This window comes from Haliotis cracherodii, unplaced genomic scaffold (genome assembly GCF_022045235.1).
Source record: "Haliotis cracherodii isolate W230 unplaced genomic scaffold, xgHalCrac1.p SCAF_2, whole genome shotgun sequence".
Taxonomy (NCBI): domain Eukaryota; kingdom Metazoa; phylum Mollusca; class Gastropoda; order Lepetellida; family Haliotidae; genus Haliotis; species Haliotis cracherodii.
The window spans coordinates 27,556,631-27,577,547 of NW_027266275.1; the positions used below are offsets into that span (position 1 = coordinate 27,556,631).

Below are 20,917 nucleotides of genomic sequence, written 5' to 3' on the forward strand. Positions count from 1 at the left end.
GATGGTTGAGGAAGGCTAGATGTAACACCAGCAGGATAAAACACAGATTCATGCCTGCCTACCACTAGTGCCTTGACGCAAGTGTGCTTCTGGTTGTGTCCATAATCAAGTCATTATTTGTCAACTGTTTAGAGTGGATATGTTTCAGAATGTAAGCATGATAAAAATACAAGAAAAAGGCAAGTAGGTTCATTTTGAAATTTATTCTTTCTTTCATTCAGTGTTGGCGGTATAAATATGAATCAATGTCATGCTGTTAATCGCAACAGTAGCATGACACTGTTGCTGATGATGAGATGGTCTTCGTACACAGTAATGATGGTGTTATTGGTCCAGACTGTTAGCAAATTTGACAAGTTCATCACAATATTTGCCCGTCCGATGTTTATGTTTCACACTGTCCACTTCGGTCACCAACATAGAAGGGCTGATTTGTGCTGAACGCTTCAGTACATCTGAAACACAAACAAAATACTGAGGTACTGAACTTAAAATATTCAGTTAGGGGCATCTGTGCCTCTTTGAACACTATCCTAGTTTTATGCAAGGAAAAAGCCCCAAAGGAAGCAGGTTATGGCTGTTACCACCTTGGTGAAACAAGCAAGTCCATGGAGATTACCAAGTATCATAATACAAGTGAATCTGTGATCCAAATCCCATGCTCGTGGATCTGCAATCCTAACCCCTAGTGGATCCAGAACTGTGAATTTCAACACATTCCACCAAAAGGCCACCCATTCGTTATATTAATATGGAAGCAAAAAAAGACTAAATTCCCACTAACCAGGTCTTCACCAACCCATGCGTGCTGTAAAAGGCAACTATGCTTGTCGTAAGAGGTGACTAAAGGGATCCGTGTGGTCAGGCTTGCCGACTTGGATGATGCATGTCATTATATCCCAATTGCGTAGATCGATGCTCGATTATTGGATTGTCTGGTCAAGACGTGATTATTTAAAGACCGCCATCATATAGCTGGAATATTGCTGAGAGCGACTTTAAACAACAAACAAATTCCCACTAAAATTAATTAAATGACATTGGTGATGACACATACTGATTAATCAATAAACTGAACGCATACAATTTACATAGAGTAGCAGAGTGCAACTGACCTAGGATGGCCTCTTGTATGGACGTCTCGGGGTCATCGAGGTGAACCAACAGGCCTCTGTAAACAGCTTCCAGGTGCGCACGATACAGGCCAACATCATAACCACTCTCAAAGCAGTCAAAATAGGCCAGGAAGGTTTTTGCCACTATGAGTCGAACCTCATCACTGCTGTCGTCAAGTCGTTTGAGCAGTTCCGGGTACATGTTGTGAAGTCGGTCCTGTGAGAGGGATGTGCCCATCAGGTCCAGGAGGCGGGTTAGGACTCGGCAGCTGATGAGACGGGTACTTTTGTTGCCATCATTGATGGTGCTGATAAGCTGAGTCAGGAAGTCCTCCACCACCGGCAACATCTGCAGATGACACAAAATGTTATACATGACACACTCACGTGGCATATTCCTAAAGGAATATGAAGAACACCATTAAACTGTTGCACCCATGAAGTGATTCCCATGAACCAGTATAATACTACAAAGCACAAAGTCTTTAGGCACTGCTTTTGTTTTGTCAAAAGTTTAATGAACTTGACAGAAATAATTTCATTTCCATTTAGACCCTGCATATCCCGATTAATTTCAATACAATGATTACATATAAACTTGTCCGCTAATTAAGCGAATCTGATACATCACTGGGCTATCTCTAAGATGTCATTAAAAAGACCGAACACACAAGGTTTAAATCACTTATAGTGTTATCTGAGCAATGTCCCAGAGTCTGATCACCCTATCCATTTAGTCATCTCTTACGACAAGCATGGGTTGTTGAGGATCATCCAGATATTCCTACTGGATGCTTGAGATGTACCTGAATCACTTACTTCCATGAACATGTGGATTTCATTCTGCAAAAGCAAATGGAATTAAATTTCATATATGCTGATCCCATCGTTTACCTTTTCCTTGGTGAGCACTCCACTCTGCAGCAGTGCCCAAGCACAGGAGACAGCTGTTGTCCTGATGGCCCCCGACGTCCGACCTGCTTGCCACACACAGTTGGGTATGACCATGTCCTTCAACACAATCACAGCAAAGTCACCAAACTGTTGTTTGGAGTCTACAGTAGCTGCAGCATTCACCATGAGGCGAGAGAGGAGAGAGAAGAACTTGAGTCTCATCTCTGGATCCTTGTCTGGGCTGAGGTTAGCCACCAACATAGGCATGATGGAGTCCAGGTGCTCACCGACCACTGGGCCTGAAGGGACAAGCATACACTGGCATGAACATGTAGTCTGTGACTGCTAGTAATAGTCCATATGATTACACTAGACTCCTGAAAATAATGCTAAGAGCCCTCTTCGGACCAGTATACTCAATGTTTTGGGCAAAGACTGGATATGTAGTAGAAATCACAAGCTATACTGCAGTGATAGACACTAACAGTTTCAGTCCACTAGTCCTGATAATGATAACAGCAAAACCCTTAACAAATGGCAAATTTCTACTTGTCCTTATGACACCTATTGGGCAGTTTGGCAAGGACTTTAGGACTAGTGCCAATTTCTAATGCTGTACTGAAAACGTTGTCAATGAAGAGCTTAGACAAACATGATTTGAAAAACAGAGTGGATAAAGAACTTTATGTTCTTGAATAATTTCATGGAATATAGGGCATATCTACCATCACTGGACGTGAGAATCTGATGATCCCCATTGGGAATACACTTTGTCATGGCATACTTCCGGAATAATACATGGGGAAACATAAGATTGGATGAAAGTATTGTCAACAGTCAGAAAATAGCACTGGTCCCATATTCTAAAATTCATTAATAGTTACAACATCCATAGTAAGAGCACATCTTAAAATACACAGTTAAATGTGGATGGTTTTCCTGTAAACATCACAATGCAAACTAGTAACCAAACATGAATTTCTACCTTTGTGTTCACATTTACAACAGACATGTATTATTATGAGTTATATCATAGTGAATAGCTAGGATACATAGAGAATCTCCCCGAGTGTCTTTTCATGTCAAATATATCTTGCCAAGGAGTTTTAACATTTTCAACAAGCTGATGAGTGAACTGACCTGCCTCCATGAGGAGAGTGTCAAACACCTGTCTCTCCACACTGTGCAGGGTCCAGGCAGTGAAGTCCTCCTGGTAGGAGGCAAGGAGGGTCTTGGTGTGAGCTCTGAACACCTCTTCCCGCTCACCCAGGCCCTCCGCAGTGCCGACCTTACCCAACAGCTCATTCACCTGACAATCAACAATATCATGAAGGACACATTTTAGATGACGATGATCCCAATAATAATTCAAATCGAAATTACATCTTGATTCAGTTGAAATAATGCAAACATTCCCTTGAGAATCTACAAGAAGTTATAATAAAACTGAATACGTAAGTAGTCTTAAAATTATCTGTCAGACAGTCAGGCCATTGGAGGAAAATTTCATGCAGCCCAACAAAAAAGTTACCAGCCAGGGGCAGGCGGGCAGACAATTATTTCAGACACTGACTGCTATGCTGGGAATGCACTTTATCATAGCGTACATTAAGGAACAACAAACAGGAAAACTTAACATTTGATGAGATAGTTAACTGTCAGCATTACCTGTTCCCTGATGTGGTCATGTTGAGTCAGGGCTAGGACAGTGATGAGGATGGTGAAGAGTTGATCTGACACAGCAAGACATGAGTCCTGCATGACACTCAACATGGCCTCCACACAGGCCAGTAGCTGTTGCTGCACCTCCATCTGGAAAGCCATACAAGAAACATAACACAAGAAAAGAGTTTGACTCCAAGTAGATGCCACTACATAAAAATACCATATTTTCTTGTGTCCATTGAGCTTTACAACATAAGCAGTTTCATTGCTTTAAGTTTAACTAGACAGACTATCCACTATTTGTTCACAGGCCACTGGCTGCAAGTCATCACCTTATCAACACACTCACATGACAATCAGCTGCACAATACTTTTAATTTTGTCCGAATTCACTTCCATGAGTTCACCATACCAGAATTCACTATGGAAATGTATAATTCATCCTCTGTATCTCAAGGGCTCACATTTCAGTAAACCTACACTTACCCATAGATCCAATCCTGTGGTTCTTGTGATCTCAAATTAACTGCCCTTGATTTTCATAAATTGACCAATCAAACATCAAGATAAGGAAATGGGTATATCACAGGGAATGCTTGGTAGCAAAGGGACTTGCCACCGCCAGTTTTAATGGATATGAAGACAGTTGCGAGTTGACAGTTTTCTGGTTGCATGTCAGTTAGTTTTTCAATGTTGAATTTCTTGCAAACTATCGTAATCAATGGGACTGGCCACCATGTTGTTGATATCACCAACCCAACATTGAGACTGGTTAGTAACTTGTATTCTGATAGGCTGAGTTGCGTAGCAAATCAAATTGCCTAATGAAAATCAAGGACAGGCAATTTGAGTTTGTGGGAACCATGGGAATGGATCCAGGGGTTGCTATAGGTTTACTGACATGCGAGCCATGGAGATATAGAGGATGTGTATAATTGAGACAATAAGGTTTACAGATATTACACAGAATCTTTTCCTACCTGCACAGACTGACAGATGTCTGGTGATGCGAGTGTGTCTGCCACAGGTTTCATGTATCCATGGAGATCAGACCGGGAAGTTCCTCGAGTGACAGATGCCAGCACCATCAGGGAACCAGAACACTGTGTGGCCTTCACATTGTCCAGCACCAACTTGGTCCATATCTCTGGCTTCACAAAGTAACCAATAAGTTCAGCTGATCTCTGAATCTGAAACCACATCCGTGAAACATAAACATCTGAAGGGATACAGTCCTTTGCACTGTCTCATGTTCTCATCTTTTATCTCAGACTCTCTTCTTTGTATTAACAGTTTTGAAATAGACATGATAGGTGAGGCTGAATGGGTTTTTGGTGTCATGTTCAAAATTACTGCAGTTATATAGCAAGATACGCGCACATGTGTGGCTGCTTGTAGTTGGTACTAGCTTCCAGTTTTATCATGTTTATGTGCTTGCCTACTGAGATTAACATGAGTACCCAACTCAGACCAAGTATACTGACTCAAAGCTTAATGCCAAATACAAGGCACGGTAACAACAAGTACCATCTTTTTTACTTCTTTTAGTATGACGTGGCCTAGGATCAAACCCCTGAAGATGCTCTATCCACTAGGCCATGCAGGTGGTCCTAGCCATGATATTTTAATGATAGTCTAGTGCTGATTGTGTTATGGACCAGTGCTTGTTATCATTTCCAGATAAATTCTGCTTTGGGCATGTTGGGGGCAGATTATTATTTTTCCAATCCTTGATTGTGATGATGACTGTCTACTCACATCAGTGACCACTCTCTTATCCTCGTCCATGCAGGCCTTGTACAGACTGGACACCAGTTTCTCCATGTGCTGCGTCACGTAATCCTCAGTATTCACCAACAGAACATAGAGAAGAGCTGCCGACTTGACACGGGTCTCCACCACCCAGTCTCCAACATCCCGCAACAGACCTACCGGGAAACATACGATTCAGCTAATGTTACACGTAATTACATGCTTATATTCATACCAGGCATACTGTTATAATGTTACTTTGTTAACTCATTCCAAGTATAGGAAGTAAGCATCTAGTCTAAAAACACTTTGCTGAACCATATGAAGAAAGATTACTATTATTATATTCCAGTATATATGAAGAAAATAAAGAGAAAAACAATGCATGTCTCTTCGAAGGAAGTAAACCTACCCGGTAAAATCTTCGACAAATGTCTCATGACCAAAGTCCGACATCCAAGGTTCGGCCTTTCAACTGAAGAGGTAATAGCAGCGTGGTTTTCCATTAAAATGTAAATGATTTTTTATTTTTGTGCAGCTTCAGCATGTTCAAGTCTGCAATTTGACAGGTTGAAAATTGTTGTCTTTACCACAATAAAGTCAAAGCTATAAACATGATAGACAAATATGATAAAGATTTCTTATTCTAAAAATGCTGTAATTATATATTTGCAAGATAAACCATAATAAATGCTTTTCACGCCAACACAGATTAAGTAAATAACTGACCATCTGGAGGATAGTGTGTTGGATTGGCAGCTGCAAAATCTATCTTGTCTTTCATCTCTTCTTCATTTTCTCTCTCATACTTCATTCCTGGGACAAAAAATGATCATCAACCATGATCCACAATGGAAAAATCTTGATTAACAAATATATCTTTGAAACATATATTGAAACCAACAATATCTTGATATCTGTAACCATGGTAACTAAAAGTCTTACCATTCTTACCAGAATGAATGCTTGAAATATCTGTATGATAGACTTCCGGACATTAAAAAATACTTACTACACAGAACCAAACATGCTAAACATCACGTATCACACATGTACAATGATGTACTCATGTACAAGAAAACAGGTTAAATTAATGAAAAATTCTGCTATGACATGCCACTAGAACTTAAAAATCAAAACAACAACAAAACTTCAAATTTTCATTTTGATATATTTGCAATGGTTCAGATTTTGCTAAATTGTTAATCCATACTTAAGCAACTATTACATGAATACATCATGATACAAATGGAAACACAACAATTATTTGAATTTTTTCACTTTAGTTAAGTTTTCCAATCCCATATTTGGTGCTACCACAAACATCATCATGATGGGATGGATCTTCCTGAAGCAAGGGCATTGCCGAATATAACTAACGGGTTGACTAACGAGTCTATGCAAATCTCGTAATGAACTAGACATCCACTTCATGAACAACATGGATTTCAACATGGATTTCAACATGCACATTTCAGTCGACTGCAGGATTTGCAGAGCATGTATATCACCAACTAGGCGTTTTATTCCAATATAGATCTTGATTATCGATCAAATCGTTTTGACAGTATGCCCTCATTTTGTTTGAAGCAAATGCAAGTGATATAAGACTGGGAATCTGATTGGATCTGAATCTAAAAGGTGTATTATTAACAGTGTTCAAACTTAAGAATGAAAATACAGGGGTCTTTGTCATTGTCTTAATGTTCAAAGTTGCAGTCTTAGAGGGTCCCTAGTTTCAAATACTACAGGAGCAATCCTGAAGAACCTCCCTTAATTTTGAGCACTGATTAGTCACTATCATCATGCAGCATCAGAAATTATGTAAGGTATGTCATTGGGTCCTTGTGGTATGCCCCTATGGTATTCAAATCAAGGGACCCCATAACATCAGAGTTATGACGAGGACTCCTTGACTTTCATTCTACCTTTCGAACACTGTCACGTGTTTGTCAAAGTGAAATTTACTTACCTATGTCATACCACAATGTGTCTGCTAGTTCCTTGATATCGGTTTGTTCATCTGTGATGCTGGTGAGGATGAGAGGTATCAGTTTGTGGTGGAATGAATACCGATCAGGAAGATCAAGTAGCCAGCCACCCACTACCTTTGTCACTGCTTTCCTCACCACTGGAGAATGATCGAACAGGCGTTGTGCTAGGTGGGACGTCACTGTTTCCACGGCTTTCCCATTTCCATATTGAATGACAGTTCCTAGTTGACACAATACTCAGTGAAGTGCATGTTTTGACAACAATCAATACTGTACCGCCCGATCATAGGTGTTTTTACATCATATGTTTTCAGACGGTCATGTTTATCACGATTACTTGCGCTAAAATTAGGGGTGTGGCGTCACAGACTTTGTAAGTACTCAGATGGCTTGTTTTTAAGATAAAGTTGTCTTTTATAAGTGAGTGAGATGTTTTACAGATGTTCACATGATTAGTGAGAAAACTACAAATGTTTCCTAAGTGTCCACAAACCCATAACAGGGGGATATATGTTTTTGAAGTAATTACGCTAATGACAGTGATGGGTATTGTTGAACAAGCACATGATGGCTTACAAACTTAACAGTATTTTGACAGAAATTACCTTTTACATGATGAACATAAACTGACTTTTTTCAAAAGATTGAATCAGTACCTTGAACACACATACATTGTGTTGTCAATGACGTGTAACCATGGCAACAATCAAACTCAAATGTGCTTTGAGCACTCAGCAGTATTTTCAAACAATTAGTCAAAATTATTAATCTTTCTCGTTGGAAACATAGCAAAAATACAGAAATGATTCAACTATTCTCACCTATTGTTTCCACAACAACTGTCCTGACTTTTGCATGTTGATGCGAGATAGTCAACATCAGTGGCTTGATGAGTGATTCTGACTGCATATGAAAATATTCAGGGATACTTTTGGCTAGTTTTGATGAACATCGACAGCTCTCTTTCTTCACTTCGGGATATGGATCGACAATAGTTCTTTGAAGAATTCGGATCGCATCGTCCAGGTAGATAGCCATCCTTTTTCCAGAACATTCTACGATTTGAACAAGTAGTTCAACAAGTGACAACCGCAACTCTTCGGACGACTCGATAATTTCTTGCTGACCTAATCGTGCTGAAAGAACTGGTACAATGTAAGACAAGTGTTCGTCTGGCTTGTCTACTAACTTTAGATAATCAGAAATTAAACTTATCGACAATTCTCTGCATTTTTCAACAGGATCCGATAAAATTTTCAAGACAGGTTTCAACACCTCACTGAATATTAGAACGTGTTCGTCGGCATCGAGTGGCGGTTTTCGTCCAAGCGTGTCACTTCTGATACTTTCAAGTGCTTTCTTTCGTGTATTTCGGTTTTCCTCAGCTAAACAATTGATGTGTCTAGCGATTCCTTGAAGCACAGCATTCGAATTTTCGTCTAACGACGCCATCTTGTTGATCGCAACGCCTCGTTCTGACTGAAAACCGGAATACTCTTTCCGATATAAATGTGTTCCTTGCATCGATAGTAGAACTCGCACACATCGACTTATTATAACTTAGTCATGTTAGGAGTTTGCATTGGCCAGGGTTGTTGCCCTTTGTGATTTGGAGGGCACCTGCTAGAATATTAAGATGTAGCACGTTTCTGCTTTATTGATACATATTATTCATTTTGGTCAATGGGCGTTTTCAACGAAAGAAAGAGAAAGGTAGTTATTTAATCCCTTCGAATTGTCACGTTACAAATACTGTTGGACGGATAGATATACCATTACCAACGTATGTGTGTACCGGGATAGTTCGGATAGTTCTAACCTAATAATAAATACTAGATGCACTAGATCTAATAATTCTATTCAAAGTGATCACTTTAATAAACAGGATAAATACAAAATGGATAAGATGTTTGTTTATACTTTCTTAAACCAGTGTGCGTATGAAACTGTCGCTTGAAAGAGAGCCTAGATGGAATAACATTTTCCCTTCACAATTCAATAACTATTGACCACAGGATAGTGATTACTGAATATTACTGATATTACACCGGACCCATATATATATAAAGTCTATTTATATATATGGGTCTGGTGTTTCAGTAATATCACTATCCTGCTTCAGGGATATAAAGTCTATTTATATATATGGGTCCGTTGTTTCAATAATATATCTATCCTGCTTCAGGGGTCGTGCTATTGACTGTAACATTGAGCAAATTTGATGTGAGCCGGATACAAGATGAACAAGATTTAACTCCCTTTATCTCATATCTTCACATCCATCTTTATAACCATGATAACCAGGAAATATATCATGGACTTTCTGTAACATCTTTATAATGTTTCAGCAGGTTGCATCATTCCTTCTTGAGGCACACATAATCTGTCAGAATATGGAAAGCAACAATATTTTACCATTCACCATACATTTCTCACTCACTAACACAATGCAAAGAGTCCATCATATAATTATTAACCATAGACAATATTCTCAGATTTTACACATTCACACCATTCATCTCCTGTTCAGGTTGATTAATTGCATACTTTGTTCATCTGCTAGGTCTGTGGATGATGGGAGTCTGCTCACTTGTTTATGGAGCATTGCTCTTACATAGAAACTTATAATCATTTATGTCGATATGTATAGTTATTTCAAAGGTGGTAAAGTCAGCTTATTGCTTTTAAAAAAAAAAATTACTCAATATCTATTACCTCATTATTTTTTGTTATAAATTAATATGATAATGATATATGAAGATCCAGTGCCATTTTTGCTGAGTAAAAATGTTTCCACCAAGCAATGAGTTGTTATTTCCCAAATGTGTCATTTGGTGCCGTTTTGACATGAGGTCATTTCATAGCCCATCTGTAAAGTCTTGGAACTTGTTGATTATTAAAATTGATTCCACATAAGAAATGATGAGCTGCTTTTGGCATAACTTGACTGTAGTCCTGATTCTTGTACTTCAGGGACACTTATGATGATGGTGGGGATTGTGTTGCATCGTCTCACATGACATGGTAGGCTTCAACCCAGCCCAGACTACTCCATTGTCTGCAACACAGTACGCTATTGCTGGAGCTGTGAGTGGAGCCATCACTAGGGCAGTGTGTCAGCCTCTCGATGTGCTGAAGATAAGATTCCAGGTAACTGGAGAAGTTATCATTAATATTAGGGCATGGGTGGCCCAGTCATCTAGGTCTCTGCAATTTCCTTACGTGTTCCAGGAACCCATCATTGTGGTTTCAAATCCTGGTTTTCCTTTATGTTTCCAGTATTTTTCAGCACCCCTTGTAGGTTTTACCGTAGTGGTAAATGTCTGAGACCTGGGCACCCTTGCACAAACAGATCTTAGTGCTAAGATGATCTTAACTCCCATATTTTAACATAGGCTTACAATAGTCTTAGCGCTAAGATCGTTTTGTGCAAGTGGGCCCTGCATGACTTTGGCATTTCTTCCACAATAAGCTGACATGGGATGTAACTGAAATACTGTTCAAAGCGGTGTTAAATCCTACTCGATCTCTATCTCATTAATGTCATGTAGAATTGACTTCAGGTTGTACAGTAAATGTGTAACTTTATTTGACAGAAATTCACATTGAGTGAGTGAGTATGATTTTCCTCCGCTTTTAGCAATATTCCAGCAATATCAAGGCGGGGGACACCAGAAATGGGCTTCATGTGGGGAATCGAACCCAGGTCTTCGGCGTGGCGAGCAAACGCTTTACCGACTAGGCTACCCGACTGCCCCAATTCACATTGAAAGACCATACCATATTACGCATGAACTCCTGTTTAGAATGGGTTGTATTTGATTTGTTACAGCAGTCTTCCATCAGTTCAACCATATCTGCTTATAAAGGGTGGATCGCTCAAAGCATCTGTCATCAATACTTTCATTTATTGTGAGTGAATTTTGGCCATTGCATGTATTGTGAGTGATATCATAATTCTTTTACTTAAGACTTATGTCTATAAATATTAGGAAATGCAAGAGTTTGAAATCAAGGAAAACAAATATATCATCATGATGATCATAAAAATACATGTCATTTTTTAAGATTCATTATCTTAAACATGATAAGTATCATTTGCAATTTTTCAGTTACAAATTGACCCTATTGTAAAGTCTGATGTTTCTAAATACTGGGGTATCCGCCATGCAGCCAACAGTATCTGGCATGAAGAAGGTTGGAGAGCGTTCTGGAAGGGACACGTTCCTGCACAGGGCTTGTCTGTTGCCTACGGCATCTCACAGGTAACTCAGAGAGCAGTTGGTAGCATGAGATAGTAACATCGTATATCTCTTATATAAGGTCAGAATAGGTCTTCAGCAACCCATGCTTGCCGTAAAAGGCAACTACGGGTGTCGTAAGAGGCGACTAACAGAATTGGGTGGTCAGGCTCGATGACATAGTTGGTGCATATCATCATATCCCAATTGCGTGGATCGATGTTCATGAAGTCAATCATTGGATTGTCTGGTCCAGACTTGATTATTTACAGACCACCGTCATATAGCTGGAATATTGCTGAGTGCGGCGTTAAACAACAAACAAACAAACAAACCAAAAACATCTTACATAATGTGTGATGATAAGCTCCGGCATAGGGTAGGTGAATCCGTCTTTATTTATGATCCTTTTGCCCTACATTGTTATTGGTTGTAGAAAGGTTTGATATATCGGTGTTTTTCTGCAAGCATATGGCATACTCTTAAGTAATTTTTCTCTTAAGGTATGGACAATCATTAGCAAAGCTTTCCACAATGAATTAAATATTACTAGAAATTTATCAGGAGAGTCTTCATTAAAGTTGCAGATTTGTATTGGAAAGGGATGTTGTTTATCATCCACACTTGATTTATGTTTGGACATTCCCCTACATCATGTACATCTAGATCAAGATGTTGACGAATCCTGGTTCCCCCGATTATGTTTCTAGGTTTGTCAGCACCCTACCCTTGCTCATGGGTTTCACCAATGTAGTTAATGTCTGAGACCTGCATCACTTTCACTGCGTTGGCTTTCCTCCGACAATAAGCTGACACGGTGTTGTATACCGTATTCGACTTAATAAGTGCCCAGGGCACTCTCAAAATTAGAAATAGGGGGCTCTTATTAGAATATAATTGAAAGAGTTGAAAGATTGTAAATTTCTTGGTTTGTGCTGAGAGCCTGAAATGATGCAAAAGAACAGTCAGTGCACGACAGATACATTTTTCCAGAATTTCATTGCCCATAATTAAGGGTGCATATAACACACAAGTGCGTATTATACACGTATAATTAAGTCTTGTGTACATTGATCAATGGGAAGGGTGCTAATTGGGATTGTTCACTAGCCAATATATTGACAAATATCGCCGTTGGCGCTTATTAGAGCGGGGTGCATATTACGTCGAATACGGTACCTGAAATACTGTTCAAGCAATGTTAAACCCTACTCACTCACTCACCTTCAATGAGTGCCATGTGAGAAAGAGAGAGTATGTCTCCATGTAATAAGCGTATAAACTTGACTGCTAAAGTCTGTTTGCCTTCAAATGACACATGAAAATAGAAACTGTACCTTGTCAGATTTTAATTTTGTTTGTTGAAGAAGAATCACTGTGAAGTTTTTAAAGAACAATGATGCATGTGGGTAGCATCTTTCTTGTTGGTAGTATTCATCTCAAAACCCCAATTTGAATGAAACCCGACATTACCTTCAGATTCTGTGTGACCTGGGTGATTGCAATATCTTATACCCTGACAGTGTGGATTAATGCTCATGCTATCAACCACTGGTTTGTGTAGCTCACACTCTGTTGTTAGTTCCCTTGACCGACAGTAAAGTGAGCCTATGTGATGGCCTCTATGTGTTCCGTTGTGCATTGTAAACTTCTCAGAAACCACTGGTACAATGTAGTGGAACTTCACATTCTTCTTTCTGCTAATAGTGACACCTGAATTTGTTCAAAAGGTTTAAATCTGATTTTTAATATGTCCACTACAGCAGCCATATAAGAAATCTCTTCCTGAACATTATGCAGCCATTTTTGCTCAGCATGGAAACAAATTTGGTGCATGTGAAGTCAGATATGGGGCTCAACGCACGTTTTGTTTTGCGATATTTGATGTTTTGACCTTTGATTTGACCTTGGCTCTGTAATCGTCAAGTCCTCAGAAACCACTGAACCTATGAAGTTAAAACATTACATGCTTGTTACCACTAATGATGACATCTGAATTTGTTCCTGAGGTTCGAATCAAGAATTTGAGGCTTCTAGCTGAGTTTTCCCAAACCTTTCAAGTGTGCAATGTTATTTCAGTACGCTTCCTTCGAGGTGTTCACCCGCCTCGTGTGGGAACACATGCCAGAGCACTTGACACGAGAGTATCGACCTTTGACCCACCTGGTGTGTGGGAGCCTGGCAGGATGTACGTCAACTCTCGCTGTGCAGCCGATGGATGTCCTGAGGACAAGATTTGTAGCGCAGGGGGAACCCAAGGTGAGCCACCATGCCATTAGTCAGAGTGCTTACTGTCACTCAGGGACTGGGGCCACGTGCACACCATTGGTGCCAAGACTATCGTAAGTCTATGTTAAAGTATGCGAGTTACAACAGTCCTAGTGCTATGGTTCAACTCTCGCTGTGCAGCCGATGGATGTTCTGAGGACAAGATTTGTAGCGCAGGGGGAACCCAAGGTGAGCCACCATGCCATTAGTCAGAGTGCTTACTGTCACTCAGGGACTGGGGCCACGTGCACACCATTGGTGCTACGACTATCATAAGTCTATGTTAAAGTATGCGAGTTACAATAGTCCTAGTGCTATGGCTGCTTCGTGAAAGCAGGCCCTTGTCACTTATTGCAGTGGGGCATAGAAGGGAGAAAGTCAGAGAGGGTAGTGCCTGTGATTTAAATATTAAATGGCATTCTTTAAGCAGTGTTTTGATTTTTGGTGATTCCTTCCTCAGTGTGAAACAAGCCATTGTGATTACCAGTCAGAATAGATCGCTAGCAACCTATTCATCTTGTAGAGGCGACTTGATAGATCGTGTGGTCAGGCTTGGTGACTTGGTTGATTGCATGTCATTGTACCCATACTGTGTGGATCATTTCTCATAACATCACTCACTGATTATTTACAGGCAGTGAACAATATAGCTGGAATTATAGTGCAGCTTTTAAAGTGTACTCAATTCCCAAATAGTATTACATTTTTGTTTTTGGACATTTCATCTCTAGGGTGTGCGTTTTTTTGGAATTCAGTGTACAATAATTCAGTTTGAGCATGTGAACTATAGAAATAATTGCTCTTATTTAGAAAGTTATCATCATTTGAATTATCAATATGTATAGTTATTTCAAAGGTGGTAAAGACAGCTTGTGTTCTTCTTGCAGATCTACAGGAGTCTGGGTGACGCTTGTGTGTCTATATGGCGTCAGGAGGGTGTGGTGGGGTTTTACCGAGGTTTGATACCAGCCATGACTCAGATCGGGCCACAGATGGGGCTACAGTTTGGCCTGTATTCTCTGTGTACCTCCATCTGGGATGTCACCAAGTCTGAGGACAGTGTTCTCCCAGGTGTGTATGCTGTACCCAATGTACCCAGGTCAGAATAGCCCACCTAGTACCCTATGCTTGTCTCCCGTACCGATGTTTGTCTCCAGTACCCAGTGCCCCATTCTTGTCTCCAGTACCCCATGCTTATCTCCTGTGCCCCATGCTGTGTCTCCAGTACCCCATGCTTGTCTCCTTTACCCGAGTTTGTCTCTAGTTCCCTTGCTTGTCTCCAGTACCCCTTGCTTGTCTCCAGTACCCCATGCATGTCTCCAGTACCCCATGCTTGTCTCCAGTACCCTTGCTTGTCTCCAGTACCCCATGCTTGTCCCCCGTACCCCATGCTTGTCTCCAGTACCCTTGCTTGTCTCCAGTACCCCATGCTTGTCTTCAGTACCCCATGCTGTGTCTCCAGTACCCCATGCTTGTCTCCAGTACCCCATGCTTGTCTCCAGTACCCCATGCTTGTCTCCAGTACCCCATGCTTGTCTTCAGTACCCCATGCTTGTCTTCAGTACCCCATGCTTGTCTCCAGTACCCCATGCTTGTCCCCAATACCCTTGCTTGTCTCCAGTACCCCATGCTTGTCTCCAGTACCCCATGCATGTCTCCAGTACCCCATGCTTGTCTCCAGTACCCCATGCTTGTCTCCAGTACCCCATGCATGTCTCCAGTACCCCATGCTTGTCTCCAGTACCCCATGCTTGTCTCCAGTACCCCATGCTTGTCCCCAATACCCTTGCTTGTCTCCAGTACCCCATGCTTGTCTCCAGTACCCCATGCATGTCTCCAGTACCCCATGCATGTCTCCAGTACCCCATGCTTGTCTCCAGTACCCCATGCTTGTCTCCAGTACCCCATGCATGTCTCCAGTACCCCATGCTTGTCTCCAGTACCCCATGCTTGTCTCCAGTACCCCATGCTGTGTCTCCAGTACCCCATGCATGTCTCCAGTACTCCATGCATGTTTCCAGTACCCCATGCTTGTCTGCAGTACCCCATGCATGTCTCCAGTCCCCCATGCTTGTCTCCTTTACCCGTTTTTGTCGCAAGTACCCTTACTTGTCTCCAGTACCCTTGCTTGTCTCCAGTAACACATGCTTATCTAATAAAGCGCCAATTAATGAGGATCGGATACAATTTGTGACCCTGCTGGTTGAGTGTCATGGATCATTGCTCATGCTGTCAACCACTGCTTGCCTGGCGCAGAATCAGTTATTTACACCAGTTGACATATAGCTGGTATAACAGTGGCGTTTGACAACATTCACTCAATTGTACATGTTATAAGAACCTTGCTCAAAGATATTTAAGCACTGCAACTTCCTGTGGCTGAACTTGCATTGCTACTGATACAAATTGCAAGACAAACTGAATCCTACCGAAATAAAGCTGTATCTACTGCATCTCCAAGCCTGTAACCAGAATAAGTCTGTTCAACAAGAATACAACACAAAAGGCCACACAGATTTGGTGACCATTGTCATTTGGTATTCTGTGATAAGAATTTGGAGTTGAAAAGAAATCTACATGGAAAAGAAAGGCCAACATTTAGTTTGGCTTTTGAATATAAAAATTCATATTGACTCTGACATCCTTGTCTATCTAAAATCTGAAATAAGATAGTCCCTTCCAGGGTTATCTAACATGGCTTTATTTGACCTTGACCTTGACCTTGACGTTACAGCTGCCATCCCAAGCTTGGTGTGTGGATCGGGGTCAGGTCTGCTAGCCAAGCTGATTATCTACCCTTTAGATGTTATCAAGAAACGCCTTCAAGTTCAAGGATTTGAGAAAGCCCGAGAATCGTTTGGCACTTTCCACCAATACAAAGGTTTCACAGACTGTCTGGTGAAGTTGTTGGCAGCTGAGGGAGCCCGGGGACTGTACAAGGGACTGGGTCCCAGTCTGATCAAGGCAGCAGTGGTAGCTGGCTGTAACTTCTGTGTGTATGATCAAGTAGTGTACACCATGTCCAGATAACACAGGGTTAAGTGTATAGTACAACCCCTTTACCCTGTACCCCGGTAGTCTGGAAACATTGGTTATTGGGACCATTCTGTGTTTTCTGCAGGACCCACTTGATCAATGATTTTTCCAAATATGTTTTTTGGTTGGGTCTTCAGCATGTTTAGTAATCTCCTTTACTAACTGGAGCATGCAATAAGCTCCGTAACATGACAACTGTCTGCTGATGTATTGTATTCTGACTACAGTGTAACCCTCTTAATCTGGACTCTGCTACTGGATGTTTGCAGTACAGGATGTCAACACATATACGTCACTAACTTGATAACAGTGTTAGAACCTACACCGAAACGTCGTTTCTAATCGTAATAAAGAAGTTGTCCATCCATATACTGTAAATCTTGAAATTAACGTGAGCGTGAATTAAATGCGAAAAATGCGAGTGGTCTTTGCTCGTATTATTAAACATCGCATTGATATCAACAATAAGACATTTTGGATAGCAGAAATACCAACTTACACATACGCTGAAAACAAACAACTATGTATTCCACATCACTGTTTATTGAGCAACACTTGTAACAAGTACATAAACAATGTCATTCAAACACTACTTCCATCCTGTGAATTGATACTGCTGGTGTGAAGACAAGCGTTCTACTCACTCATGTCATCACTGATCACACCTGCAAGTCCAGACAGACGCCATCCACGCAACACTGTGTCTTTGTTCTTTGCGACTACGTCAAAGGCATGTATTGTTTTAGCGGAGTACTCTAATCAGTGCTAATGAGCGGTGCTATTTGGTGTGTGATTGGATTAATGTAATGATGGATAACGGTGTGGATTCTCCTGTAAACCTGACAGAGGACATTTTCGTTAGATATAAATCCACTGATGCTTGAGGGGAGGGGGGTGTTGCATTCATATTGAGTCACATTATTGACAAGGGACCAGCAGTCGCATTCTTTTGGAGACGCAGTAATTTCACGATTTACAGTATCTTATTCTTACTTAGTACTCCAACTTCTAAATGCCACTCAAAGAAAATATACAAAGGACATTATTCCAACAATTGTTTGGTTATTTGGAGATTTATTAATTGGGATGATTCCACTTTGAATGGTACTATCCATATTAACAGTGTTTCACTGTAGCAAGGTATATGTGCAATGGCCTTACTGAAGAGATGTGTACTGTGTCAGTATGTTACAGTCCCGGTGGTGTATGACATTACTCTTGTTGTTAAACTCATCTCACAAACAGTACGACTGCCACCGTGGTCTAGTGGTGGAGTGTCCGCCCGCAGAGCGGAAGGTCCGGGGTTCGATCCCCGACCTCGTCATACCAAAAGACGTTAAAAGATGGTACTGGTTGTTACCCTGTCTGGCGCTCGGCATTAAGGGGCTAAAACAAGGACTGGCCGGATCGGAGTCAGTATACTGTGTCTGAGTGGGGTATTCTTGTTAAACTGCGACATGGTATCTCAGTGAGCTAGCACTATAAATCGGCATGTCCGGACTAGTACAAGCAGCCACACAAACACACATACGTACATGCACGTCGCTATATAAGTGCAATAATCTTGGACGCGACGTTAAACCCCATTTCACCTCACCTCACCTCACAAACAGTACAACACGCTATGGGAACACAGCATCAGGAGTGAACATTTTTGCTGAGCTTCTATTTCTCATGTGCCATATTTGCCAATCATTTCTGTGATTTCATTGGAGAAATGGTCTCCCTGATAATACTCTGGTTATATCTTTACAGATTCTAATTCCAGTAAACTATGTTTATAACGAACACGCTGATAACTAACTGACTGGTATATTAAACTTATTTTTTAGTCCCGGCCATTTGTTGTATATATGTTGTACATATGCTTATAATGAACTACGGTTATTATAAACTAAACTTAGTGGTCGATTTGAATTCGTTATAACCATAGTTTACTGTACAATGTTATTACTGACACCAGGTGTTATAGTACACACCAGACTGCATTTAGTTTATATATATATTACTAATATTGCTGCCTTGCTGACTTGGTTGATACATGTCATCGATCCCAATTACGTGGATCAATGCTCATGATATCAGTCACTGGATTGTATGGTCCAGACTCGATTATTTACAGACTGCCGTCATATAGCTGGAATATTGCTGAGTGTGGCTTTAAACAACAAACCAACCAACTAATATTGCTGCCCTTGTGAATATTTTGTGTTTAAACTGGTCCCTAGTAACATATGCTTGTTACAAGAGACAATTAAAGGCTTGGGTAGTCAGGCTTGGTGACCAAGTTGATTGTGACTAGGTTGTATGCCACCATGACATAGGGCATTCCTCATATTCCTCACTGGTTCATCTGGTCCAGACTTGATTATCTACAAGCCATGATTTGTTGGATCACAGATTTGTTTGGTCAAAGTCAGAAGTCAGATATCGGAATATGTTTTTTTTTATAAAGCTTACATCATCGACATCATGAAATGTTTGTACAAATATGACCTGTAGGACGGGGAAATATATATAAATGAATCTTTCGCACCATCGTCTGCTGGGAGATTAGTTTTTTTTATTGTCTTACCACGAGTAAAAAGCGAGTTAATATTGGCAAAGTCTGTATATCAAGGGACATAACTCTTGATTTAGTATGCAAGGAATTTTGCTATGACACGTTAACAGAACAATTAGGGCAAAACATTTATGTCACAATTGAGCATCATAAGTTTTAAGATGATTTTTTTTAAAACCACTGAGTAACTTTAAAATAATTTCGTGTGTATGATGTGTCGGCGGGAAACAATGAGTGTATTTGTGATATATTATTTTTCAAATTTGAAGAAAATAGGGTCAGCCGATCTGTGATCCAACAAATAAAAAAGTAATGCCTAGCTCTTTTAAGTTAAATTCAAAGATTACCTTATCGTCTGCCCTTCAGGATGAAACATGAAATATTAACTTATTATGAAACTAGTTGAGCACACTCTCACTCTGAGCCTAGTTATTGGTATTACATGTATGAGTATTATTTGGCCATTTAGTGATTTTCTTATGCTTTTCATGTTACGTTTTAAGAGCTGTTATGTGTATCATTTAGTTTAAGTTCTGTTTTGTTTTGTTGCTGTTAATTGTTAACCACTGCCATGATATGACATATAAAACATTTTATTTTCAAAATGTATTGTTGCATTTATTTTTGTACACTTTTATTGGGTTGAGTTGTTTATTGTGAACTTAATGTTGGATCCTGACATGGCTAAGGGAAGCAACTCTCCATGGTGAATGAAAGACTTAGTAACCCTTGCCTCTGCATGTTTTAATGACAACTGAATATTTGATCTTCATTCATAGAAATTAGATTACTCATTTACAAGATAGGGACTTTAGACTACCTGACTACATAAATGGTTTATCTCCATTCTACCATGATGACTCTTGGAACATGAGTAGGTAGGTCAGGTATCTTAGAACTTCCTGAAAAGGGGGTGACAGGAGAGAAAAAAGTGTCCAAATGTTACTCAAGTTCAAGATTAATTACTTGTTGTCTTGACTGGTTCAAAATAATGGTTGCAAAATACATAGTATTTCAAATAGAAGTGATGAAGTAGTCCTCCCACTGTATTTATTGAACTTTATCTTTGCACTGCTTGAAATCAGCCAAGTCATTCCTTGGAAACCAACATGTCTTCCATTGTGGGGTTGACTGCTTGTAGAAATAGTGACAAAAAACTTGAACTGAACTATAATTTATATTTCTCAACAAACTTTATTTTAGTCATTTTGAAGTTGAACTACATCATCCTGAGGCAAGGACGTTAACTTACTATAAAAGTCCAGTTTCCACCCTTGCCGAACTAGGCTGGAATTTCGTGGCTTCAACGTAGTGCCATTTGAGTTATTATGAGTTAAGTCCCTTCTATGTCCCTCCTATTGACCAGTCAGATTCCACCTCTCATATGTC

General features: G+C 40.2%; 2 protein-coding genes across 2 annotated transcripts; one reads left to right on the top strand and one right to left on the bottom strand.

The window, feature by feature from the left end:
* Positions 1-217: 217 nt before the first annotated feature.
* Positions 218-8,873, bottom strand: LOC139468913 (dynein axonemal assembly factor 5-like). The gene is made up of 11 exons (XM_071251048.1): positions 8,242-8,873; positions 7,399-7,641; positions 6,156-6,242; positions 5,839-5,901; positions 5,433-5,602; positions 4,655-4,864; positions 3,678-3,821; positions 3,150-3,318; positions 2,010-2,308; positions 1,116-1,464; positions 218-455 (listed from the first exon to the last, which is right to left on the bottom strand). Exons 1-11 carry the CDS (start codon positions 8,870-8,872, stop codon positions 325-327), a joined length of 2,496 nt encoding a protein of 831 aa, XP_071107149.1. The 5' UTR covers position 8,873; the 3' UTR covers positions 218-324.
* A 156-nt stretch (positions 8,874-9,029) lies between these two features.
* LOC139467918 (mitochondrial thiamine pyrophosphate carrier-like) lies at positions 9,030-19,706 on the top strand. The gene is made up of 6 exons (XM_071249506.1): positions 9,030-9,133; positions 10,394-10,570; positions 11,533-11,685; positions 13,741-13,920; positions 14,817-15,000; positions 16,664-19,706. Exons 2-6 carry the CDS (start codon positions 10,442-10,444, stop codon positions 16,957-16,959), a joined length of 942 nt encoding a protein of 313 aa, XP_071105607.1. The 5' UTR covers positions 9,030-9,133; positions 10,394-10,441; the 3' UTR covers positions 16,960-19,706.
* Positions 19,707-20,917: the final 1,211 nt, after the last annotated feature.